Genomic DNA, 20,275 nt, shown 5'->3' on the forward strand with positions numbered 1-20,275 from the left:
GCTCCTGCCTATATTTTCAAAAGCCCCTGTTTCTTATTTGAGAGTGACTCCCCCAATTTGTACTGAGATTTAGGAAGTTCGGATGTTGAGGCATATAAAGAATGCAAACACAGGCATCCATGCAAGACATACTTTTATGATTTTACAGTTTACAGAGTCTGCTGCTTAGCCATCTCTATTTTTTTTTTTTTTTTCTCTCTAAACAAAGTTATTTTCCTACAGGAGTTTGTCCTTGTAGGGTCCTGGCTCTTTCTCATTTGATTCTAAACTCTTTAGCAGGTACTATGGCCGATATTTTGTATTTGTATTCAAATTCATGCCGATCTTTTGCAAGGCATGTGTGCTTTCAAGTTAGCTTGTGACGGGAATAGCTCCCCCGTTGTTGGATAAGCCACGAAGCTTCCTTTGGACAGTCAGTAAGCCATCGAACGCGGACATCTGTTCCTTGGAACGGCCCCCTTGCAGCAAAGGTTGACAAGTTTCGTGACATCTGTGGCCCATCAGGACTTGGACAAAACCACGCTGAATGATGGATAGTACCGCAGTGTTCCCTCATCGTAGTTGGTACATATCATGGAATTAGGAACCGTATGTGGCATGTCTTATCCCAATGAGTGCATGGGAAGGGCAAAAATATACTTGCCTTGTGGTGATTCAGGGCGAAACCAGACACATCCCGGCAAGTTCAGAAGCGACTGATAGGGCATTACCAGAAACGCAGTAAATTTTGCAGAAGAGGAGATATGAACTTCCCATAAAGCCCTGCTTTGAAAAGGAGGTTGGTCTGGATGACCCCCAGAGGCCCCTTACACTGAAATCTTTCGATGATTGTAATTCAGCTGCAGCCAGCAAGTGCTGCTTACACATCCCTCCACACCACGAGCAAATCAATCAGGACGGCATCCAGAGAGCAGGGCAGAATGCTCACAGCAGCAAGTCTCTCCCCTTTATCCATCACCGGACAACATGTTCAAAAGGGCAGGATTAGAAATATTTTTATATGCTCCATACAAGACCCGTATTGTTTCTTATCTTTGTGTGGATCCACATAATGTCATTTTCAAAAACTCCCGTAGGTCCAAATCAAATCCTAAGCCAAAGGGAAACCATATATTGCCTCACCCGATTAGACCCTCCGCAGTTCATCCCTCCAGCTAATCCTGTTGCGTTGCCAGTTATGCAAAGAGCTCTGTGTTTTCATTGCAGACAAACTGCATTAGATAAGTGTACCAAAATCGTAAGTACTTACAGATTCTGCCCAACTGTAGAGAACGATGTAAAACCATTTCAGTTAAGAGCCGCTGATGACCTCAGTATTCGCACGGACCACAGATTGTTTTCTTCTCGCAGCAAACTCATAACTGGAATTCAGAGCAGACTAATTGACTTATAGTCCATCCAGGTACTTCTGGTGCACTAATTATGCTTTTCACTTTCTCACTCCACATCAGAATAAATATGCCTTGATGCGTGGCACTGAGGAAAGGCAGACGCAACCTCGCTCTTTCGGCTGATTTTCCCCAGGAATAAAAGAATGGAAATACTTTTGAGACGCGGCCTGTCGGTGCCGCAGCTCTGTACTGGTGTCTCAGCAGCACACCAAAAGCTGTGCCGTCGAGGCCAGCAGCTTCTTGTTCCGAGGACACACACAGAGGTTTTGTCCTTCCCATTGATTCCCCTGGCTTAAAAAATAGCGTCGTTTCCTTCAGGTGGGCCAAACAAGTTTGTTCTTCTTGTCCCGTTTCTCGTTTTCATTCAGCCACCGCCCTAGAGAGCTCTCTATCCTAACTTATTTCCCCTAAGCACTAGGCATGCAGACCCAGCATCAGCCCATTGCTCTGATTCCCCAGGTACCTTCGTGGGCTTCATGGACAGACAGTTGAAACGCCAACACTATATATCTGTACTCTTGCAGAAGCCCAGGTGTTTTCTCAGTGTTAATTCCCTTGCTTTTTGTTCTGCCCCTCCCCAAATCAACAATTTCCACCATTGATGCCCGCCACAACATATTATCGATTCAAGAATTGGAAGCACAAGGGAGAATTTTGGGGCAATGCAAAATAAATGCAATATGAACATAAAGAGCACAGAATAAACTCTACTGAGTACCTGGTTCATTTTCAAGTTTCTGTCCTCAGACCCCTACGCTTCTCCGCCTAGCTTGATCCCAAAGCACCTATAGGTACCACACGGATGTGCTCTGGACCAAGTGTGTAATTTGCTTTAAATGTATCTTTTGTTTCTATTTCTTCCCTCTTTCCATTTGGTCTTCGTTCTGCCCATTCCCTTTTTTCCCTGCTCCCTCCAGCTGATCACAGGGGCCAGACTAAAGACAGAGACAAAAATCCAGCGAAAGAAATAGGGTCAGGAGCAGCCTGAAATCGGGAGCTAACGAGGAAGAAACAGGAGGAACTTGAAGAGATGGGCAGTCGTGCACCGAGGAGCCTCTAGCTGGGCCAGGGCTGTAGACATTGATTCAAAGTGGAAATGCTGCCACTGCACTGCTGGGAGTAACTGTGGGGGCAAATACTCAGGATATCTTGAAAGTAAGATGTCATAGCAGCAGAGGATTAAAAATAGGTTGAAGCCCAATTTGTCTTCATAAGTTCTCAGGTCACCAGGCACTTGAGAAAAAGACCTTAAAGACACCGTAGAGCTGGGGAGATGGAAGAAGAGTGCTTTCACGTGCTCAGGAGAGTATTTAAGGGACTTCGCTCCAAGGGTGTCAAGCAGCAAGTTCAGCTCCCGAGAGCCGAGCACAGCCTCTCCAGGTGGGACGCGACGCTGCCGACCAGCTCCCACGCGCAGACCGTGGCACACGTGGACATCAGCGCATCAGGGGAATAGGCGTGGGGAAACATAACCCAAAGTCCAGCTAGCGCGAAGGACTGACCCAACGTCGTCGGTCTCTGCGTGGGTTGGGATCCGGCCCAAAACGAGCCTCACGTGGATCACTGGCAACACCAGTAGCAAACGGGCTGCTGTGAGCCAAGTCCTGCAGAGCTCTTCGCGTGGGCTTCAGGGCTGCTTTAGCTATATAGGCGCTGCAGGGTTCAGCTATATAGCCCTGGGATTCGGTCTCAGCATCAGTCTGTAGCCAGCTATTGCTCTGCTTGGGAATAAGTCACAAGTCTTTTCCAAAATCCATTTTCCTACAACAGCTGTTGCTGCAGCACTAATCACGTTTGGGCTGGCTACAAACGGCATCCTTCTACCTACTCCCATCCACACGGATTCTTATTTAATGTTATTGGGGGGAGAAAAAAAAAAAATAAAAAAAAAATGAAGCTATTGATTTAAAAAATTTGCATTTCCCAATGAGAGCCCCAAAGGTGGCTTACCGCAGTCTGACAGCGGAAGAGCGGGCACAGGGAGGTTTTAAATCAAGTCCAAAAGGCAGAACATAACACTTCCAATTTACTTTCTTAAAATGAAATGTTCAAGCTAAAAAGCCATGAATAAGCACTACTGAACACTGCAGCCACGAAAAAGAGATTTTTAAGCCATTCCCCCCCCCACCTCGCTCCTTTATCTTGTCAAGAGACTGTATTTTCATTGTGTTCATATGGTAATTTAAATCATGCTAGGGCTCAGAGCATACAGTGTAATTGTAAGCCGGCAAGGGTTTGAATGCCATCATTGCTGCGCAAATAACATCATCAACTCATCAGCTGTGTCAGTAACATTGCAATTATGTAAGCAACTATTATTTCCACCCCTGATATGCCATATTAGAACTTATTTTGGGGGCTGGAGCTGACAGGTATTCCATAAATATGAAAAGCACACAACAGCAGCCGAGCCGTGGTTTGAGACAGGAACATCATTCCACTGGGGCTTTCTGGTGGCATCACCAGCAGCGCGGGCACCGCCGGATGGTCCGAAAGGAGCTGCTGTAAAAATTGTGGCTTTTCTGGTGCCCCTTTTGCCCTCACCCCACACCCTACCCATCTCCCGGGACCCCTTTCCCTTCCTCTTACCACCCTTTGTGCTCACTCAAATGCAAGCACTACCCCCAAACCAGAGAAGATTACTTTTATCTGCAGAAGAAACTTACGTAGCCATTTTAATTTGGTCTGTTGCAGAAGACTCTTGGGGGTTTGGTGGTGGTTTTGAATATGGCTAAGCCCCTGGACTGGAGCTCGGCACTAGGTGATTAGTCTTTCTGAGACTTCCCGTGTGCTTTTGGCCAGATCAATGATTTCCTAAGCTTTTATTTCAGCTTCTTAAAAATGAGGCTAGCATAATGATTCCTTTCTCTAATCCTCCGCACGTTTACATGGTGAGCACGTCACAGCGGAGCCAGCCCGTGAGGCGGTCAGAGAGCCCCGACCTCCCCGCGCTCCTCTCGCGATGGATCTCTTGGCAAAGGCCAAGAGCAAGCGCCCGTCGACGTCCACCGGCGCGGCAGAAAACTCTTTCCCGTGGCATCGCGCGCGGTGCTACGCAAAGCCGATCCGCTGAAAACCTCCTCCCCGCACGCTTCGCGGGGAGGAAGAGGCAGAGCTCCTCTCCCAAAGACGCTCCTGAGCCCTCGGCACCCCAGGGAGGCAGATTTAATCGCCCGTAAACTTTTCTGCTCGCCTCTTTTCCTCTCTCGCACACACGCACGCCCCTACCAACACAAACCGTGGCCCGAGCGGACGGCCCGGCTCCAAGCTGAGGGCTGAGGAGCACTTTAGTAACAGCTCAATAGATGAATAAATACAATAGGAAGCCACGCTCAGATTAATTCACAGTCAGCTGTTCTGTGTTGTGCCTAAAGAAGCAACGCTCCGCTGAACGCGTGTCAGTATGATAGATTCAGACTTTTTCTTTTTTTTTTTTTTTTAAAAATATTTCAGCTTAAAATGCAATTGGAAGATTGATTCTTTAGATCCTCGCATTATATAGGGTCTAGGTCTTGAGTATAACTCACTGCGAAGGGAGGCGATTCTCATCTTCACCTTACAGAAACGCTGCGTATCGCAAAAGCTGACAAAGGGTATGAATAAAGGTAAGGTATGGGGAGAGATAGCCATAAAATTATGAATGCCTGGTATTTACAGAATACCTGCACACAGCGCTATTAATTTATTTTTTTGGTTGCTTTGAAATCACCCCTGCAAGGAAGATGTGTCTATCTGAATGTACTCTTTATTAGAATAATTACGTTTTTATTCTGGGGGGACACTGAGGTCATCTATTCTTTTACTGTATTCTCCAGTGTATTATATTCATGGGAAAACATATTTATTCAGAACTTCATTTTGATTTAATAGAAAAATGGTTCTTGCCACAGCAGTGTGGAATACTCATTTTTCTCCATGTGTTGATTTTCGGCATATAAATGCCAGAAGCCTCTGTTCTCTTTCCTTATCAAGAAAAACTTGCCCGAGATTAATTTCCTCATCATCCCTTCCTTTTAAAGTGGCTGTTTCTCAATGCCATTTAAAGACAGAGTTGTGATAAATTCCCGTTTTCAATGTACAGATTTCAATGAAAGAGTCTATTGCACGGCAGTAAAGTAACTGAATCCAAATAGAAAAGGACAAAAAAAAAAAAAAAAATTATGCAATCAGGTACTGCTACTCCAGCCAATTGTGTGAGAGGTGCCTTCATGTATTTTTCTTTCTGATGACAATTAGTTTTGAAATAAACTAACTACAAAAGCTTTTGAAGTTTTTATAGAGGGTAAGGGACATGCTTCTGACACCACTTCTTTATAATTGCAGATTGGACTAATTGAAGACTACTTATACCAAGTAGAAGACAATTACTTAAAGAACAAAAGGCTGAGAACAGCTAGGAGGGAAAAAATGAAGAGGACTCAAAGTACACAGCAACATTAGAGACCAGGAAATACAAAACTGTCCCTTACCAGCCCTAAAGACATGGCCACACAGCAAACAGGAAAATTAACACTGTAGATATTTGATAGATAGGTCAACAAAAGCCACTTTTCCACTTAATGAGCCTTCCCCTCACTATGGGTTGTCTTTAGCAAGACACTCCTGCACTTCATTAGTCTTAACTGGATGGAATAAATGCGTTGTGAAAGGCTTATCTTAAATTGTCTTGTTTATTTAAACAGTAACATCCCGCCAAAAAGGGGCCTGTATCTTCTGCTCTGAGAATATTCTGCATCCAAAGCCTATAAAATCCTGCTGGCTTGATTATCGCCCAAGAAGCACTGAAAACAAGGACCCCTCCACGCTCAGAAGAATTCAGCCTCACATTGCCTTCTTTCCAGATTAATGCCTTACAGTACAGATATTGGTACGATCTATAGGTGAAAAGTGGCATCATGCACCTTACGGCTGCGACAACTACAAGTGCAAGAGACACAACGCTGTGAAAAGGGAAAGAAAAAAAAAAAAAGAGAGAGAGCCCAGCTGTTGCCCTGTGGTTAAGAATGTGAAGTCCTTCACTCTCGTCTGTGCCCTAAGGATTATTCCCCCCCCCCCCCCCCCCCATTGGATGGTAATTGTTTTTATAAAAATGCACAAACACACTCCAGGGAAGAGAATAACTGCACCTGCCTTCCCCAGTGCAAATCTCTTGGTTAAGGATCAGCGACACGTCTTGCACTCCCACGGCAGCAGTCTGTCGTGTAGGCACATCTTACGTCGCTTTGGTCTTCAAGGGAGCACGGGTTCCCAAATCCCCGGAGAGCTGTCATCAGCGAGCGAAGCAACGCGCCTACTTTTCAATAGAGATCACCTTATCAGATGATGTCTGACAGGCATCCCCAGCTGACGCGCGCAGTCTCTTCTAAGGCTGGCATTTCCTTTTTGTTCGCTGTGTTTTCTTTATAAGAGAATAACCTCACCCTATGAAAACAGCATTCAGTTCATGACGTTTTCTCACTCAAGGGTGACTTGAAAACAAAAAGATGGAAAGAAAGAAAAAAATCCACTCTCCAGCCCTAAGATTTAATTAAAAGTCCAGGACCTCAAAGGTATTTAGCCACTTAATTCCCATCGTCTATTTATCACAGATAGAAGTCTAAATCCTACAGATTTTTAGCTTCTAGAGACCATCTTCCTAGGCTCTCATAAAAGATTTTTGAAAACTAAGAAAGAGCTGGCAAAAGCTTTGATGGTCCTTTGTTCATTGTTAAGAGAGTAAGTATAAAGAAATCTTTTTGAGAAAATCTGAGCTAGCCTGAGCTCCTTAAACATGTGGGACAGAGAAACGAAGAATTATTGCCCTTCGGAGATGGCATTATTTTGCTATGGAGTTGGTTTTGTCAGATGAAGTTTTATGACACATAGTGGCAATCATCCATCTTTGATGAGCAGACACACACTAAATCAGAAAAACTGCTCCCCACGGATCATCAAGTCACAGACAACACACGGTTTGGTAAATCATGAGGCTCTTAAGCAAATACTCCTGATTTGATGCAAGGTGGCTTACAATTCTGCAATATTTAATGCAAAATTGGGTATTTTTAGCCAGAATGATGAAAAAGAATAAAGTGTGCTGAAAACGGGTGATCTTTGGGAACAAAAAAGCAACACTGCCGGTGAAAAACAGTTGTCTGTGCAACAAGAACAAGTTGAGTCGAGTGCGCTGAGAAAGATGTACCAGCCTCATCGCGGAGCTTTGCGAGAGACCCAGATCCGAGATAAGATGTGACATTTCACTCTTCAGAAATCAGGTGGGGCGGAAAACCTGTTACGTGGCAGATCAATACATCACGGAGAGAGAAAGAGAGGGGCCGTAGCCCAAATCAATCCCTAAGGTGTTGGAAACATCTAGGCCAACACCTGGCTACAGAGCCCTTTAGCCTCCAGAAAGCCCCAGACTAAAGCAGTTGTCAGGAGATGAAGTCAGCCATGAAACAACAGAGAGCAAACATGAAGGGAGCTTCTGTGATAGAGAAGGGCATTGCTATTTTCCAAAAATACCCATCTGTAACGCACAGACTCCCAGGCCCAGATCTGCATAGGATTTTATTCAGGACTCTTTGAGAGTCAACTTTACTCCGTGAATATACCACATTGTGGCTCGACAAGGTGGAAGAAGTGGCGGGGGGGGGTGGGGGGTGGGGGGTGGATTTCTGATGCTTGCTGCATGCAGTATAGTTTCTAAAGCACAAGATTCACTAGGATCACCTACAAAAATTAGAACACATACTACTAATTAACTTGCCTTTTGAAGAAATTGCAGACTGTGTTATAATGATTCTCCGGCCTCGTAGCTGGCGATTTCTGTAGGGTGATGACATATACCATGGCTCTTCTCACTCAGGAAATATTGTTACAAGTTGGACTTCATTCCTCATCCTCCTTTTTGTTAAGGGCACATTAAAAACAGCCTGGCCCACGGTCGCTGTGGCTATTTTAGGCCCGTACACAAGGACACATCTGAGACCACTCCCCAAGAGTTGCACTTTCAGGGTCACTTCTCCTTCAAAGACTTGTTTCCAAATGAATGATGGGGGTTTGTTTCTCTCCATTACAGAATTTTTTTGTCACAAAAATGATTTATCTGTTGACAGCTAGGTTCACGGGCCCCAGGCAACTGATGTCAGTTGAAACAACTCAATGAAAAGCAAAGAACACTATACCAATTTAAAGAAGGGCCGGGGGGCGGGGTAAGATATAAATACCCTCTCCCCTAAGAGCGCCTCGTAACTCTTCTGCTTGCCGTTGTAATCCTTGCTTCCTTGAAAATGCCAGAACGTCTGCACTAATCCCTGGAAGGGACAATGAGCACAAGCAGAGTCAGCCCCTTCAGGTGTTAGGTATATGTTTACTGTTGGGTTACAACACTAATTACAGCTCAGAGAAGGCAGACCAGACAGGGGTTGGTCTTAAAAAAAAAAAAAAAAACATTTTTCACTTTCGCTATTTGTGAAGGCTCTTCTGTCAAAGGGGTATGGTAACAAATACTTGAAAAATACAAGGTTGAGTCAAACTGATATAGAGAATGGGTCTACAGCTAATGTACCAAATTAAACACATCGCCAGAAGAAGATGATGAGATGCAGTCGTGACACCCAGGGGTAGGGACGAAATGAGGACACACACTAACGGCATCCACTGCTAGGGACTAAATCAGTAGTCTGCTATCGCTAATCTCCCTCTGTAGTCAACGAGAAGGACAGTACTCAGAAAATAATTCGGAGCACCTCAGTCACACTCCTGCCTCTGCAAGTATCTCCCTCTACCTCTGTTTCACATGAAAGGTGAAGCAGAAAAGAATAGTTACATCAAGCTTTCCTTCGACTTTGACTATACAGATTGCAAACTCCTGAGAACAAGAACTGTCTTAAGGTCCTCTCTAGGTGGCCTCTTAGGAACTAGCGTATTAATACTTCTAAACAAAATGTGACTTCAAAAGCACTCTCATATTAAGAAATCCATAAAATAATTGTGAGTTTACTGACACAGAAGACATCGGAGGGATATTAGGCACCAGACAGTACTTCCAAAACAAAGTCCATGGCTAAAATAAGAAAGATTTATATACATATATACTGTCTTATACTAAGAACCCAGCTGAGAAGTTGTACAAATGTAACCTGTTGCTTATTCAGCTGCTAGATGTGATCACACCTCTTTAATCTCAAAAAACAGAGCAACAGCAAGCCACAGTTTTACATTTCCCCATTTGAACTACAATCATTGTCACAAGAGCCAATTTCATGTTGGGCTGTTTCTTGTCCTTGTTGCAATTCATCACGAGAAGACATGAGATCCAAGATACCTCGGCAAGGCATAGTCCATGAATAATACAGCGCATTACTTTGACCTTTTCAGTTTGCTTCGTAGTGTGATTGGCCGACCATTCCTGTCCTCCCCTGTTAACCACCCCATTAACCTGGGAGGAGAAGGTGGAACGGACAGACAATTAACCAGCAGAATACTAAAAAGGTTAACACAGGAACGCACAGCCCTGGCTTTCTTGAGCTTTAATGGGTATTAAGATTCTGCAATCTCTTTCAAAGTCTGCAGGGAAAAAAATAAGAAATCGCACAAGATGAACTTTGTTCTCATTTCAGATTATAATCATGTAGTTCCTTTCAGATGTCACACTTGGATGATTCTAGTTTATGCGTGAATAAACCGAGAAGAATGTTTATTTTTACCCCTCTCAATATGGAGAATATTCAATTAGAGCGGTGAACTTTTTCTTTGAAGCTGGTCATTCTTGAGTAAAGGAAAATTGGAGAAAGTAGAGGCGAAAAAGCTCCATACGGCAGTCATCTTCAAAAAGGTCACACATGCTACGCTAACTACACCGGCTGAGTCATTCCAGTCATTTCCTAGTCAAGGAGAGGAAATGATGGAATTTTCGCATCCTGTGGGCCGTCAGCTGCAGAAAGCTGTATCTCGGTGTTCACCAGGACTACCAGGGCAGGCACATCTCGCATGTCTCAGGCACATGTAGAAAACGAGGCACGGTAGGTCTCAGCGGAATTTCAGAAGTGCCTGGTGAAAGCAACTGGCCTTTTCCCTGCGTTTCCATACGTCTTTGTAAAATCTTCCAATTCCTTTTTTTGAAAGATCACGCTGTCATGAATGACACAGAGTTATACAAGCAAGTATCAGAAAATGTTTTCTGAAGAGTTGTAGTCAAAAGACCTCATCTCAAGACTTCACATGAGCTGCTTCTGCTCGTAAAGATTTTCTGAACGCTACTCTGCTGGTTCCATTACGACGACCTGGGATAGTTTGTTTTTCAGACGCTGCCACTTTCTTGTCTTTGTACAAACGCGTTACTCTGAGTTGCTATTAATAGCAATGATATGAAATACTTACTTTAGATGGAAGAAGCGGTGGCAAAGAGAAAGGGACCTTTCCGCTACCCATTAGAACGCCAGATTTTACATTTATTACGGGTATTGACCGCAGTAATGCAGAGTCTTTTTTATTATCTCGCAGTAATAATATAATCTCTATTTTGCTTAAGGTGAACGGTGATATTCAGGCAGGAAGAATTACTAACAAAGAAAAGATAAAGCTTTAAATTATAAAAATGACTTCATGGTTTCTGTCTGTAATACATTTTAAGTCCAGAAGGGACCATTAAGATCACCTATATGCCAAGGATTTTTACATTGTGCTTTTTGATATACGAGATCTCAAGTAACATACCATTTCTTTCGACCCTTGCTCTTGAGCATTATCTCTGATGGATTTTTACAAACTACGCATCGAAATATTCACACACTTAAGGGGCATGCTCACAAACTCAGAGATTAGAGAAGCGTAGTTTCCTTTCAGAGGAGCAGTCATTCTTTTTAGGATAAAAGTTTTGCAGTGTTTTTGTAACAATTTCAGTGAAATCAGCACAAAGAAAAGTTTATCAGGCTGCAACATCTTTAACGTGGTTATTTGAAAAGATCCGTAGCAATTTTAATGAGCCCTTATCCTCGATTTTAAGTCTGGAATACAACCGAATATTTCTGGGCATTTAGTGAGAAAAGTTATAGCAGTTATACCATTTACCAGCTGTCCCTAACTCTACCCACTGCCTTTCAGGACTAGAGGGACACCGTCATCACGGGAAGGACTCCCAACCTCAACAGCTCATTTCTACAGATCACTATCACAAATTAAAACATATCACAGATTAGGAGAGTAGTAATCCTGTCAAGAACCCGATTAAATTCTGGGTACATTGAATACAAAAGGCAAATGAAGAGAAAGAAAAAGAAAGACAATCCATTGCTGCATTTGTTCTAGTGTCTGAGTGACCTAGGGAGTACCTATAGCAGTGAATAAATTGTCCCCTCCCGCAGATAAAGGACTAAAAATCGTCTTGGTCTTTGTACTCATTAAATGAGGGTTGAGGCGATCCATAAGAGAATAAGAGTGCCAGGAAACATGCTGAGTTGTTATACTGCCTTGAACGGTTTCTTTCCAAAGCCTCCTTTATAAGCAACGCAGCAGTAACTTTATTTTTGAAATATATTTATCCACCACTACGGTTAAACGTGCCCTAAGAATTTTTATTTTCCAGAGGGATGAGACCATCAGCTTTTACATCTCAGCAAACAAGCAGAGAGCAAGGGGTTTTTGTTAAGAGATGGATTGCCACTTTTTGTGGGGCTAAAAGCTGGAGGTACATAAAACCAAATTCTGCCATTTAATTAGTAATCAGCAATGATCTGTCAGTCAGAGTTACTGTAATTCATGAACTGTTAAGTCAAAGCAAAAATGGCAAGTAATTAGACTGTATCCATTAGAGCTTCACTAGCACTCACTCATACAGCTAGGGTATCAATCTGAGGAAGAAATGGAAGTATGAAACTCCTTAATATATTCAGCTTTTTAATTAGCAATCAGTGCTGATTTGTCAGCCATACCAACTCTAATGCACGAGCCATTGAAACACAGAGAAAAGGCACATTTTCAAAATCACTTATGCTTATATTTACATCCCTTCCAGGCTGAAACGTTGGAGGAATTACTGAAATACCATCTTCGCCATCACAGAGGAGCAGAAAGCATGTAGGAGCTTACAATCCAACATAGCCAATAAACTACTGACTGTGTTTGGGTGGAGACAGAAGCTGAGTATTTATGAGAGGTAGTTAGTATCTCCAAACACCGACAAATAAACATCACCATTTTTAACCGTCCACGAACCAAAATCTCCAAGAGCTCAGGTAGTACAATTTATATTCCGGTCAATCCTATTTTGAAGAATCCATTAATAAATTGATAGCGTGCTTACCAGGCTGTGGCGCTTTCCTTGATCTCCGGATGGAGAAAGAGGTGGTGGAAGAGAAACGCAAAAAAGTCATCCTCTACCCAATCTTCACAGGTGCCAGGGAAACCTGAGCTGGCGAGGCAGAACGCAGCCTGCTTCTGGGCTTCAGTGGGCACAAGATTTTACTTGCCCCAAAATAGGACAGGCTCTACAGTGCTCCTGGTAAGCTGAGCGCCCCAGCATTTGGCCAAAACCCTCTTCCTCAGCCCTCGAAGAAATTGAGGTGCTGGAGGAAGAGGGGGAATGAGAAGTGTAAAGGTTCTCCTCTTTCTACCAATATGCATAGAAATGTCAGAACTTCAGTTGCTTAATTCCACTACCATAAAGTACCCACACTAAGGTTCCCTACGTCGGGTAAAAATAAAAGGAGGCTTCACATCTCCTTGTAAGCATTGTTTTCTCACTACTTCAAGCAGACATGTATTTATATATAATAACTTGCTTCAACAACAGAGGGTAGCTCCTACTACAGTCGCTCTTCTTAAAGTCAGTGTCAGCGTATGGATCAGCTGTTGAAGGCACCAAGACAGCTTCAGCTAATTACAATTTGCAGGTAGGGTGGTAATTGCCCTTCTAACTGCCTAAATTAGGCATACAAATGCATGGTTGCATTTGTATAGAGGCTGATAGAATACTCTGTGCCAGCTGAAAATTCAGCCCTGAATAGTGGTAATGTTCTTATCTAAAAATTACTTTTATTTGCCCAACGTCTGACAGTGTTACACGTATTTCACTAGATATTTAATTAGTTTGTTTTCATGGTGATCTCATTCCCATTTTAGCTTTCGTTACTGATGGCAGAGAGCAGGTTTCTGGCTCCGTGCTTAAAACCGGTCTCAAGGCAAAGAACGTGGCACCAGTTTGCCTTCACCCTTCCAATGTCAGCTGCATAGAGCACTCAGCCAACATTTTAAGCTCTCAACAGCTTTTGTGTTTTTAAAGTACATTCTAGCTAGCCCCTGTTTTGTCTCTGATGGCTGGCTTTCAGAGGTTGTAAACATCCATCTCACAGTGGAGTTTTCAGTTCCTATTTTTGAAACAGCAACTATTTTTCTGCAAAATACAGGTCAAGCCGTCCTGTTGAATCTACAACAAATTCACAAACAGGTGCTCTCAAGCACCTGTAATCTCTCCACCTTTTCTCTTTGAACAAAAAAACCTATAAAAGATTAACCATCTTAGTCCATGAATGCCTTAATAGCTTGCCATGAGAGTATGTTTATGAATTCTAGGTACAGGTTGGTGAATGGCTGGACCACTCAAGCCTGGACTAAGCTAGGAAGTTCATGTGATTCAAATATCGACATAAGGAGAAGAGTTCAGCTACAACCTGTGCTGCAGACTTCCTCCGGCATCTTGGTCCACTTCTGGCTTCTTCAGTATCTCAGTGGGGTTTTTTTCTAATTTTTTTAAGCAAACAAACCAACTATTGCTTCCTTATGCATCACCCTGCCTCAGTACGAGCTTTAGTCTATGTACTCCCTCCAAAGCACCACCTGAGAGCTATACAGGCTCCTTTAACACCATTTATAGCATGAACTTCTGAGCACCATTCTGTATTTCAACTAGTAACAAAGGTAGGTTGGTAACACAATACATGATTTTCTCAAAATGTCGAAGGGCATACTTAAATAAATTCCATGGCAATGTACATATAGCACACCTACTCAAAGGAATTTTCTTCTTGGAGCAGTACTACCCGGAACTTCCAAGATTCGCATACTAAAAAGAGAAGCGAGCCAGCATGCTGCTAGAAAACTGCATTCTCCTTGAAAGTTTGGGTCAGAACAGTGAGACATCCCCACCTAACACCCACCCAACAGAAGACCCTTTCCTTTGATAGCTGTTCTTCAAGTTTAAGAAACACCAATTTAGAACAATCGTTAAGAGTAAGGATTCTTGTAGCAATGAGCACAAGCTCATTGAACTGTTTGATTCCGTGCAGCCTACAAGAACAGAAGGTTGTGTTTTAAACAAAGATCATCTTTTGACCTCCTCTTCCGAGAGCTCCAGTCTTTCTGAAGGAAAACAATTCTTCATTGTATGCTGAATGCGTGCTGGCTAACTCTTTAGCACAGTGGTAAGTGAATGAGAGCTAGGTTAGAAAGAAATGTTCTTTTTATCCCAAAGTTTGTTCTTTAAAGAGTTGCAGAGCAGATCCTATAGTTCTACTGATACAGAAATCTCAGCATAAAAACTTGAGAAATTATACTTAATTCAACTCAACTCTCTGAATTGAAGTTTAAAAAATTATTCAGGAGATTTGAATTGTTTGTATCATGATTGAAGCTAGGTATTGTACAAAACCAGACCGCTACTGTTACTTAACAAGGCACATCCCATAGCGGCTAGATGGTAAAAGCGTTATTGTTTAAAATTCTAGTTTTGAGAACCAGTCTCACCTAAAGTTCAAAAGAATACTAACCAAAATGCCAAATGCCCCCCTCCCTCCCCCGCCCCAAATTACATACTTGTTCTAACGCTACAACACGTGCTTGTATTATTGGAAACGGAGAAGGTGGGGGCAAGTCTCTCATTTGTAAAAATTTCGTGTTTTTGCTTGTTTCTGTTACTCTGGCGCCCCTCTCTAACTTACAAAGCTCACTTCCCCCTCTAATCTTGTTCCGTCATGTACTCAAGTTTCTTGCTGCTGTGTGACAGTCGTAAAACTAATAAGCACACTCTCCCACTCCGTTATCCACTCAAGTCAATAGAAATGCTGAACAGACCCCCGGGGAGCCCCACTCAATATGACCGCAGTGGATACTAATAAGATTTGCTGTCCAATGGGTACAGATAAGCCAGTTTTGTATTTGCTCACTAGTAGCTTCCCCTCTGCTAGCAACCTCTTAATACTGTCATGCAAGACAATGCCTTACTAAAACTGGGTCAGACAATTGCTACTATTTTCTCCAGTATCCAAAAGACTTGTTACAGTGCTCTAGGTAATTAGATTGAGAGCAAGTTGTCAAATCAGCAACTCGGTGTTAATTATTACCTATCAGCTTGTTATTTTAACCCAAAATGTCACTGTTTTCACTTCTCTCTATCTCCCTGAAAAACTTCTGGTCCTCTGACAGTCAATATCCAAAAGAGCAGTTAAGGGCTTCAGTACAATCCTAAGATACACGTTGGCAGTGTATCCTCTCACCAGTTTGGGACCGAGCGTGCCTTCAATTAACTGCTGTTGGAGTACATCACCTTAGAGTGTAGTCAAAGAGCTGTGGACAAAGTATATGAATACAGTGACCATTTTAAATCATTTCATTTAATTACAAGGAGATTGAGCTGCCCTTTTCCTCTTAGTGCTAACATAAGATTTTCTTTTTTTAACAGTACACCTATTTTTTTCCAATAAAAATACGGGCATCTCATGCTGAAACTTGACATAATGGGTTAAGAAAATACTGCATCCAGAATGCAGCAGGGCATCAAGTCACACTGGAGGCAGGCATGGTCTTCCTCATTCTTCTCCTCCTTCGAGAGTTAGCAAGACTGAGCAAAACTCGTTCCTCCATTAGAAAATGGTATGCAACAAATGAAGAGCAGTAGGACTCAGGCCTCTGAACAATAATTTTCCATTCATTTAGCAACAACAGAGCTGTGCAGTACTGGTAATGACAAGATTAGGCAATAGAGTAAGCACTAGAGGTTCAATTGGTTTTGAGGGCAAGTGAACTTGATGTAGAAGGTAAATTACAAATAATTTGGAAATTAAAGATGACCAGAGAAATGACAGCCTGAGAGTATCATAAGTTTGCATGGAGTTAACCAGGTTGAATATGTCCTTCCAAAAATAACAAAGAAGAAACCAAAAACTGTTGTTGATGTTTTAGCACAGCATTTATTGAATAGTTCATTTCCTAGAGCCATTTTCTTATGTAAGTGTCAGTGCATATTTAGCTCAGCTGTTTATTTTGAATGGATAAGGATGAAATACCCATGGATACACATAGCCAGGGGAAGAGGGGAGAATGGTGAATATATTAAGAGAAAATAAGTTCTGGTCTGGCAGAGTCAGGCCTATCATCTTAGAATGCTTTATTAGGAATAGCTATAGAGCTAGTCAGAGTACACTCGTAGGCTAGAGCCCAACACAACACTTTCTATGTGAAAAGACAAAGTAGACACTCATAAAAGCCTGTTTAGCAAAGCCACAAGCAGTTTTATTTTAAACAGTTTATTTACATTGCTTGGATTGGCATAACGAGATATAAAAAACAGTTAAGTCTGACACATTCAAAAGCATCACTAGTTACATATAGACATAAGACAAGACACGGGTGGTTAAAAAGAAACCAGAAGTTGAGAACTCCTGCTAATACAGACACACAGTTAAACTGTTAATGAAATGCAGAAATATACATATTTAGATAGTTCCTGAGATAGCATCGCATCATACTAACTGTTCAGAGATGAAAGAAGTGAACATATAGTTTTGAAGGAAGACACAAATACATGAGAAAGCCAAGTAAAAACCTTAGGAGTACTATACCTGAAATCTGACACACCAAAATAGGGCCTTCAAGTTACAATGCCACACCAATAACCCCATACATTAAATAATGATTTGTTAACCAAGTATGTGGAAGGTGTGGGGTTTTGGAGGTTTGTTTAACAGCCCTGCTAAAAGGGAGTGTAATTATTTTCCTCAGACTTCCACTTCAAAGAAATTCAAAGAATTCAGTTAATCATTTTTGGTGGTCAATGCCAGTCATAGCCTTTAAACTTACTGTTCTAATAAACCCATGTAACAGACCACTGTGTTACAGTGAGGCTGCAGAAGACCATAATCACAGAAACTCAACTCTATTTCTTTATAAACAACTACATTTATAAAATATCTGGAATAAGCAGCTGTACAACAGGTTAACTGTCATACTTGAAAGGTCAGGTACTTCATAATGCATCTCCATTTAAGAAATCAACAATTCAAACATCAGAGTGCTCTGCCAATTGATGAAGTTAGGCAAGCATAAGAGTCATCCAAACTAGCGTTAAGTTATGTGATCATCACCTTCATTTAAAAGTCTGACAAACTAGTTTATTGCCTAGAGGGGACAACTTCCATGGAAGAAAATGCTTCCACTATGTTGGTGAGAAAATAAATTTGTGCAAGGGAATACTGTCTCTTAAATAAAGACCCAGTTACTTATTCCACTGATTAGCTGATCTGCTTCAATACAACTAAAACCCCCTTATGATTAACTTAGTGTTATCTAACATTTTGCTAATCATTGCTAAGTGCTAATGACTAAGGTACCATTAATGTCAGTAACAGGTCATATGAACGGCCAGCTGCTTGTCAGTCTCTACAATACAGCACTATATTTTAGACCCGCTTCATATCAAGTGGGTTGTTGATCGACTTAACGTATGACTCCTTTTTTCAAAGATGGAAGGAAGACTGACCAAGGAAGGAGAAGGAATACCCTGTTGGGGGGAAAAAAAAAAAAATTTGATCATTTATTAGCCAATGTCAACAGTGCAGTAGTCATTTCTCAACCCTGATACATAGTATAAGGAATGTAACAGTACAGAAGATCTTTAAGACTGGCAGCTTTTGGAATTAATGATTCAGCATTTCTAGATTTTGAGCAGAAAAGTTAGACAGCACCAAATGAGTAGAATGCATATATTTTTAAAAATGCAGAGGAAAGATTTTTCCTTGTTCCAAGCCTTGAGAGATTAAGAATGCAAGAACATGGTTTTGAAGACTAGCTGTTAGCCAAGCATTTGCATACACCTTGCATCACACTTTTATGCAATAATACTCTCCCTCCAAATTGAAGGCAAGACACATTATGATAATCTCTTAGAGAAATGGAGCTCCCCCTCAGATGCCACAACTTTCTGTGTTCTTACCAGCTTTGAGCCCCAGTTTAGACACAGAATACACGCCTTCTTGGATACAGAAGGCAATAGACATCACAATGATTTGTCAAAGCTTGCTTTAGCTGTGCCTGGGTGGGCACAAACTAGGCAAAAAGTTGACTTTTCTGGTGCTAGCAGCATAGCCTGCTTCTGGGACTTAAAATTACAGTGGTAGCACTAAAAGTTAACCTCTTTGGATCAGCTGAGACTTTTATATTCTTTTTAAATTAAACCTCAAGATACTTTCACTAGCAATCTTCCCTTGCTCTTTATAGCTCAGCCAAGCTTTTCAGCATATAAACAGGTCATGGTAGTTAGGCAGCCTGCTGCACCTGCATGCTTCGAGAACCTTTTAAATAGGGATATTTTGAGCAGGTAAGGATATACCACTTCACTACAAAGTCTAATGCCTGTTTATGGCACGTCTTCTATTTGCAGTCATAGGCAATATTTGAAAATTAAATCCTAAACTCCTCTATATAGCAGCTCTTATTAGACTCTAAAGTATTTTACACACGGTATTTTTTCTATTTACAGGTGGGGGAACAAAAACTTAAAACCACAGGAAAAGTTAGCTGCTCAAGACTCCTCTGCAACCAAGTTAAGGTCCTCAGAGCTCTGGCCAGTGAGCTACACTGCCAGTTGGACAACTGAAGTGAAACAGTAATTAATTCAATTGTATAGAAATGAATTGAGAAAAAAAATAAAGAAAAATTAAAATTAAAAGGATTTGTGAAAGAATTAACTTTGCACCCAGAACCAGAAGTAGAACTAGACTACACGTGTGTGTTGACTGCAACCCCATACGTTAGAACAAGTCAAAGAAACACCCAACACCATTTAAAACACTTTGTGAATTCTAGTGTTTTATATAGTTGTACCGTGCTGTCTTAGTTTAGAGGAATCAAGATTTTTTGCTCACTTCATGCAAGACGGGCATTAACAGTCAGGATTTGATGTACAGACTTTTTCAGCACCACATTGGTTATTATCTCCAGTATCACCAGAAGTGGTAGTAATAATAAGGATAGGACATGATCTGTCCGAGGCATGACCATTTAAGCTTTCCAAGTTGGAAGAGGTTTTTCCTTCTACAGCATTTGAAAGACGGCTACTTGGAGAGCCAGAGCACAGCACAGGTCGAGGCCTGGAATTTTGAGAGCTCCAATCAACAGAACTGGAGCGATGAACATTAACAGCACATTTGAAAGGTCCATTTAGGCTGCACGTAGAAGATGAACGAGCAATCTACAATTAGGCAGGGGTTCAAGAGTTAGTCCAAACAAGAAAAAAAACAGGCATCCAAGCTTTATTGATATTTTTACTCTATAGTTTTTCTACACCAAAAAATCTCCACATAAGCCCAGGCCAGGATTTTATTTAAATAAAACAATATCTCCGAGTAACAGCTTTGAGCCTCTCAGACAGGTTTCCTGCAGCTTTAGTTTCCTACTCAGGAACTGCACTGGTATCCCAGCTTGAGGGGCTGGAATCCAAACCTCTCTTTTCCCCTCAACCTTATGATTCAACCAAAAAGGCTTTATGCAAGTTCAGCGGTGTGTGGGATTGGTTAAAAAAACCCACACATCACACACAACATATGATCTGCTGCCAAGCTGCAGCTTACTACCTCAGGGGTCCAAGAACTCTGGGAACAATTTAAAATAGGAAAATATTTTTTCACCGCTTT

At 41.9% G+C, this 20,275-nt stretch overlaps 2 protein-coding genes across 3 annotated transcripts in view; one reads left to right on the forward strand and one right to left on the reverse strand.

The window, feature by feature from the left end:
* The window catches only part of SPATA16 (spermatogenesis associated 16), a 97,924-nt gene extending 91,967 nt beyond the window's left edge, over positions 1 to 5,957 (forward strand). Inside the window, 1 exon segment of the mRNA XM_049802566.1 lies at positions 5,715 to 5,957. Coding sequence (XP_049658523.1) covers positions 5,715 to 5,831 — 117 coding nt within the window. The 3' untranslated portion in view covers positions 5,832 to 5,957.
* A 10,633-nt stretch (positions 5,958 to 16,590) lies between these two features.
* Positions 16,591 to 20,275, reverse strand: part of ECT2 (epithelial cell transforming 2) — a 31,186-nt gene continuing 27,501 nt past the window's right edge. The window contains exons 24-25 of one of the 2 annotated variants that reach the window (XM_049801789.1): positions 19,508 to 19,833; positions 18,085 to 18,144 (exon numbers count right to left, since the gene is read on the reverse strand). In XM_049801789.1, coding sequence (XP_049657746.1) covers positions 19,525 to 19,833 — 309 coding nt within the window. In that variant the 3' untranslated portion in view covers positions 18,085 to 18,144; positions 19,508 to 19,524. Of the gene's footprint in view, positions 18,145 to 19,507; positions 19,834 to 20,275 lie in introns of both variants that reach the window. The other variant, XM_049801790.1, reaches the window with a different exon arrangement.

The sequence above is a fragment of the Accipiter gentilis genome, chromosome 6 (assembly GCF_929443795.1).
Source record: "Accipiter gentilis chromosome 6, bAccGen1.1, whole genome shotgun sequence".
Taxonomy (NCBI): Eukaryota; Metazoa; Chordata; class Aves; order Accipitriformes; family Accipitridae; genus Astur; species Astur gentilis.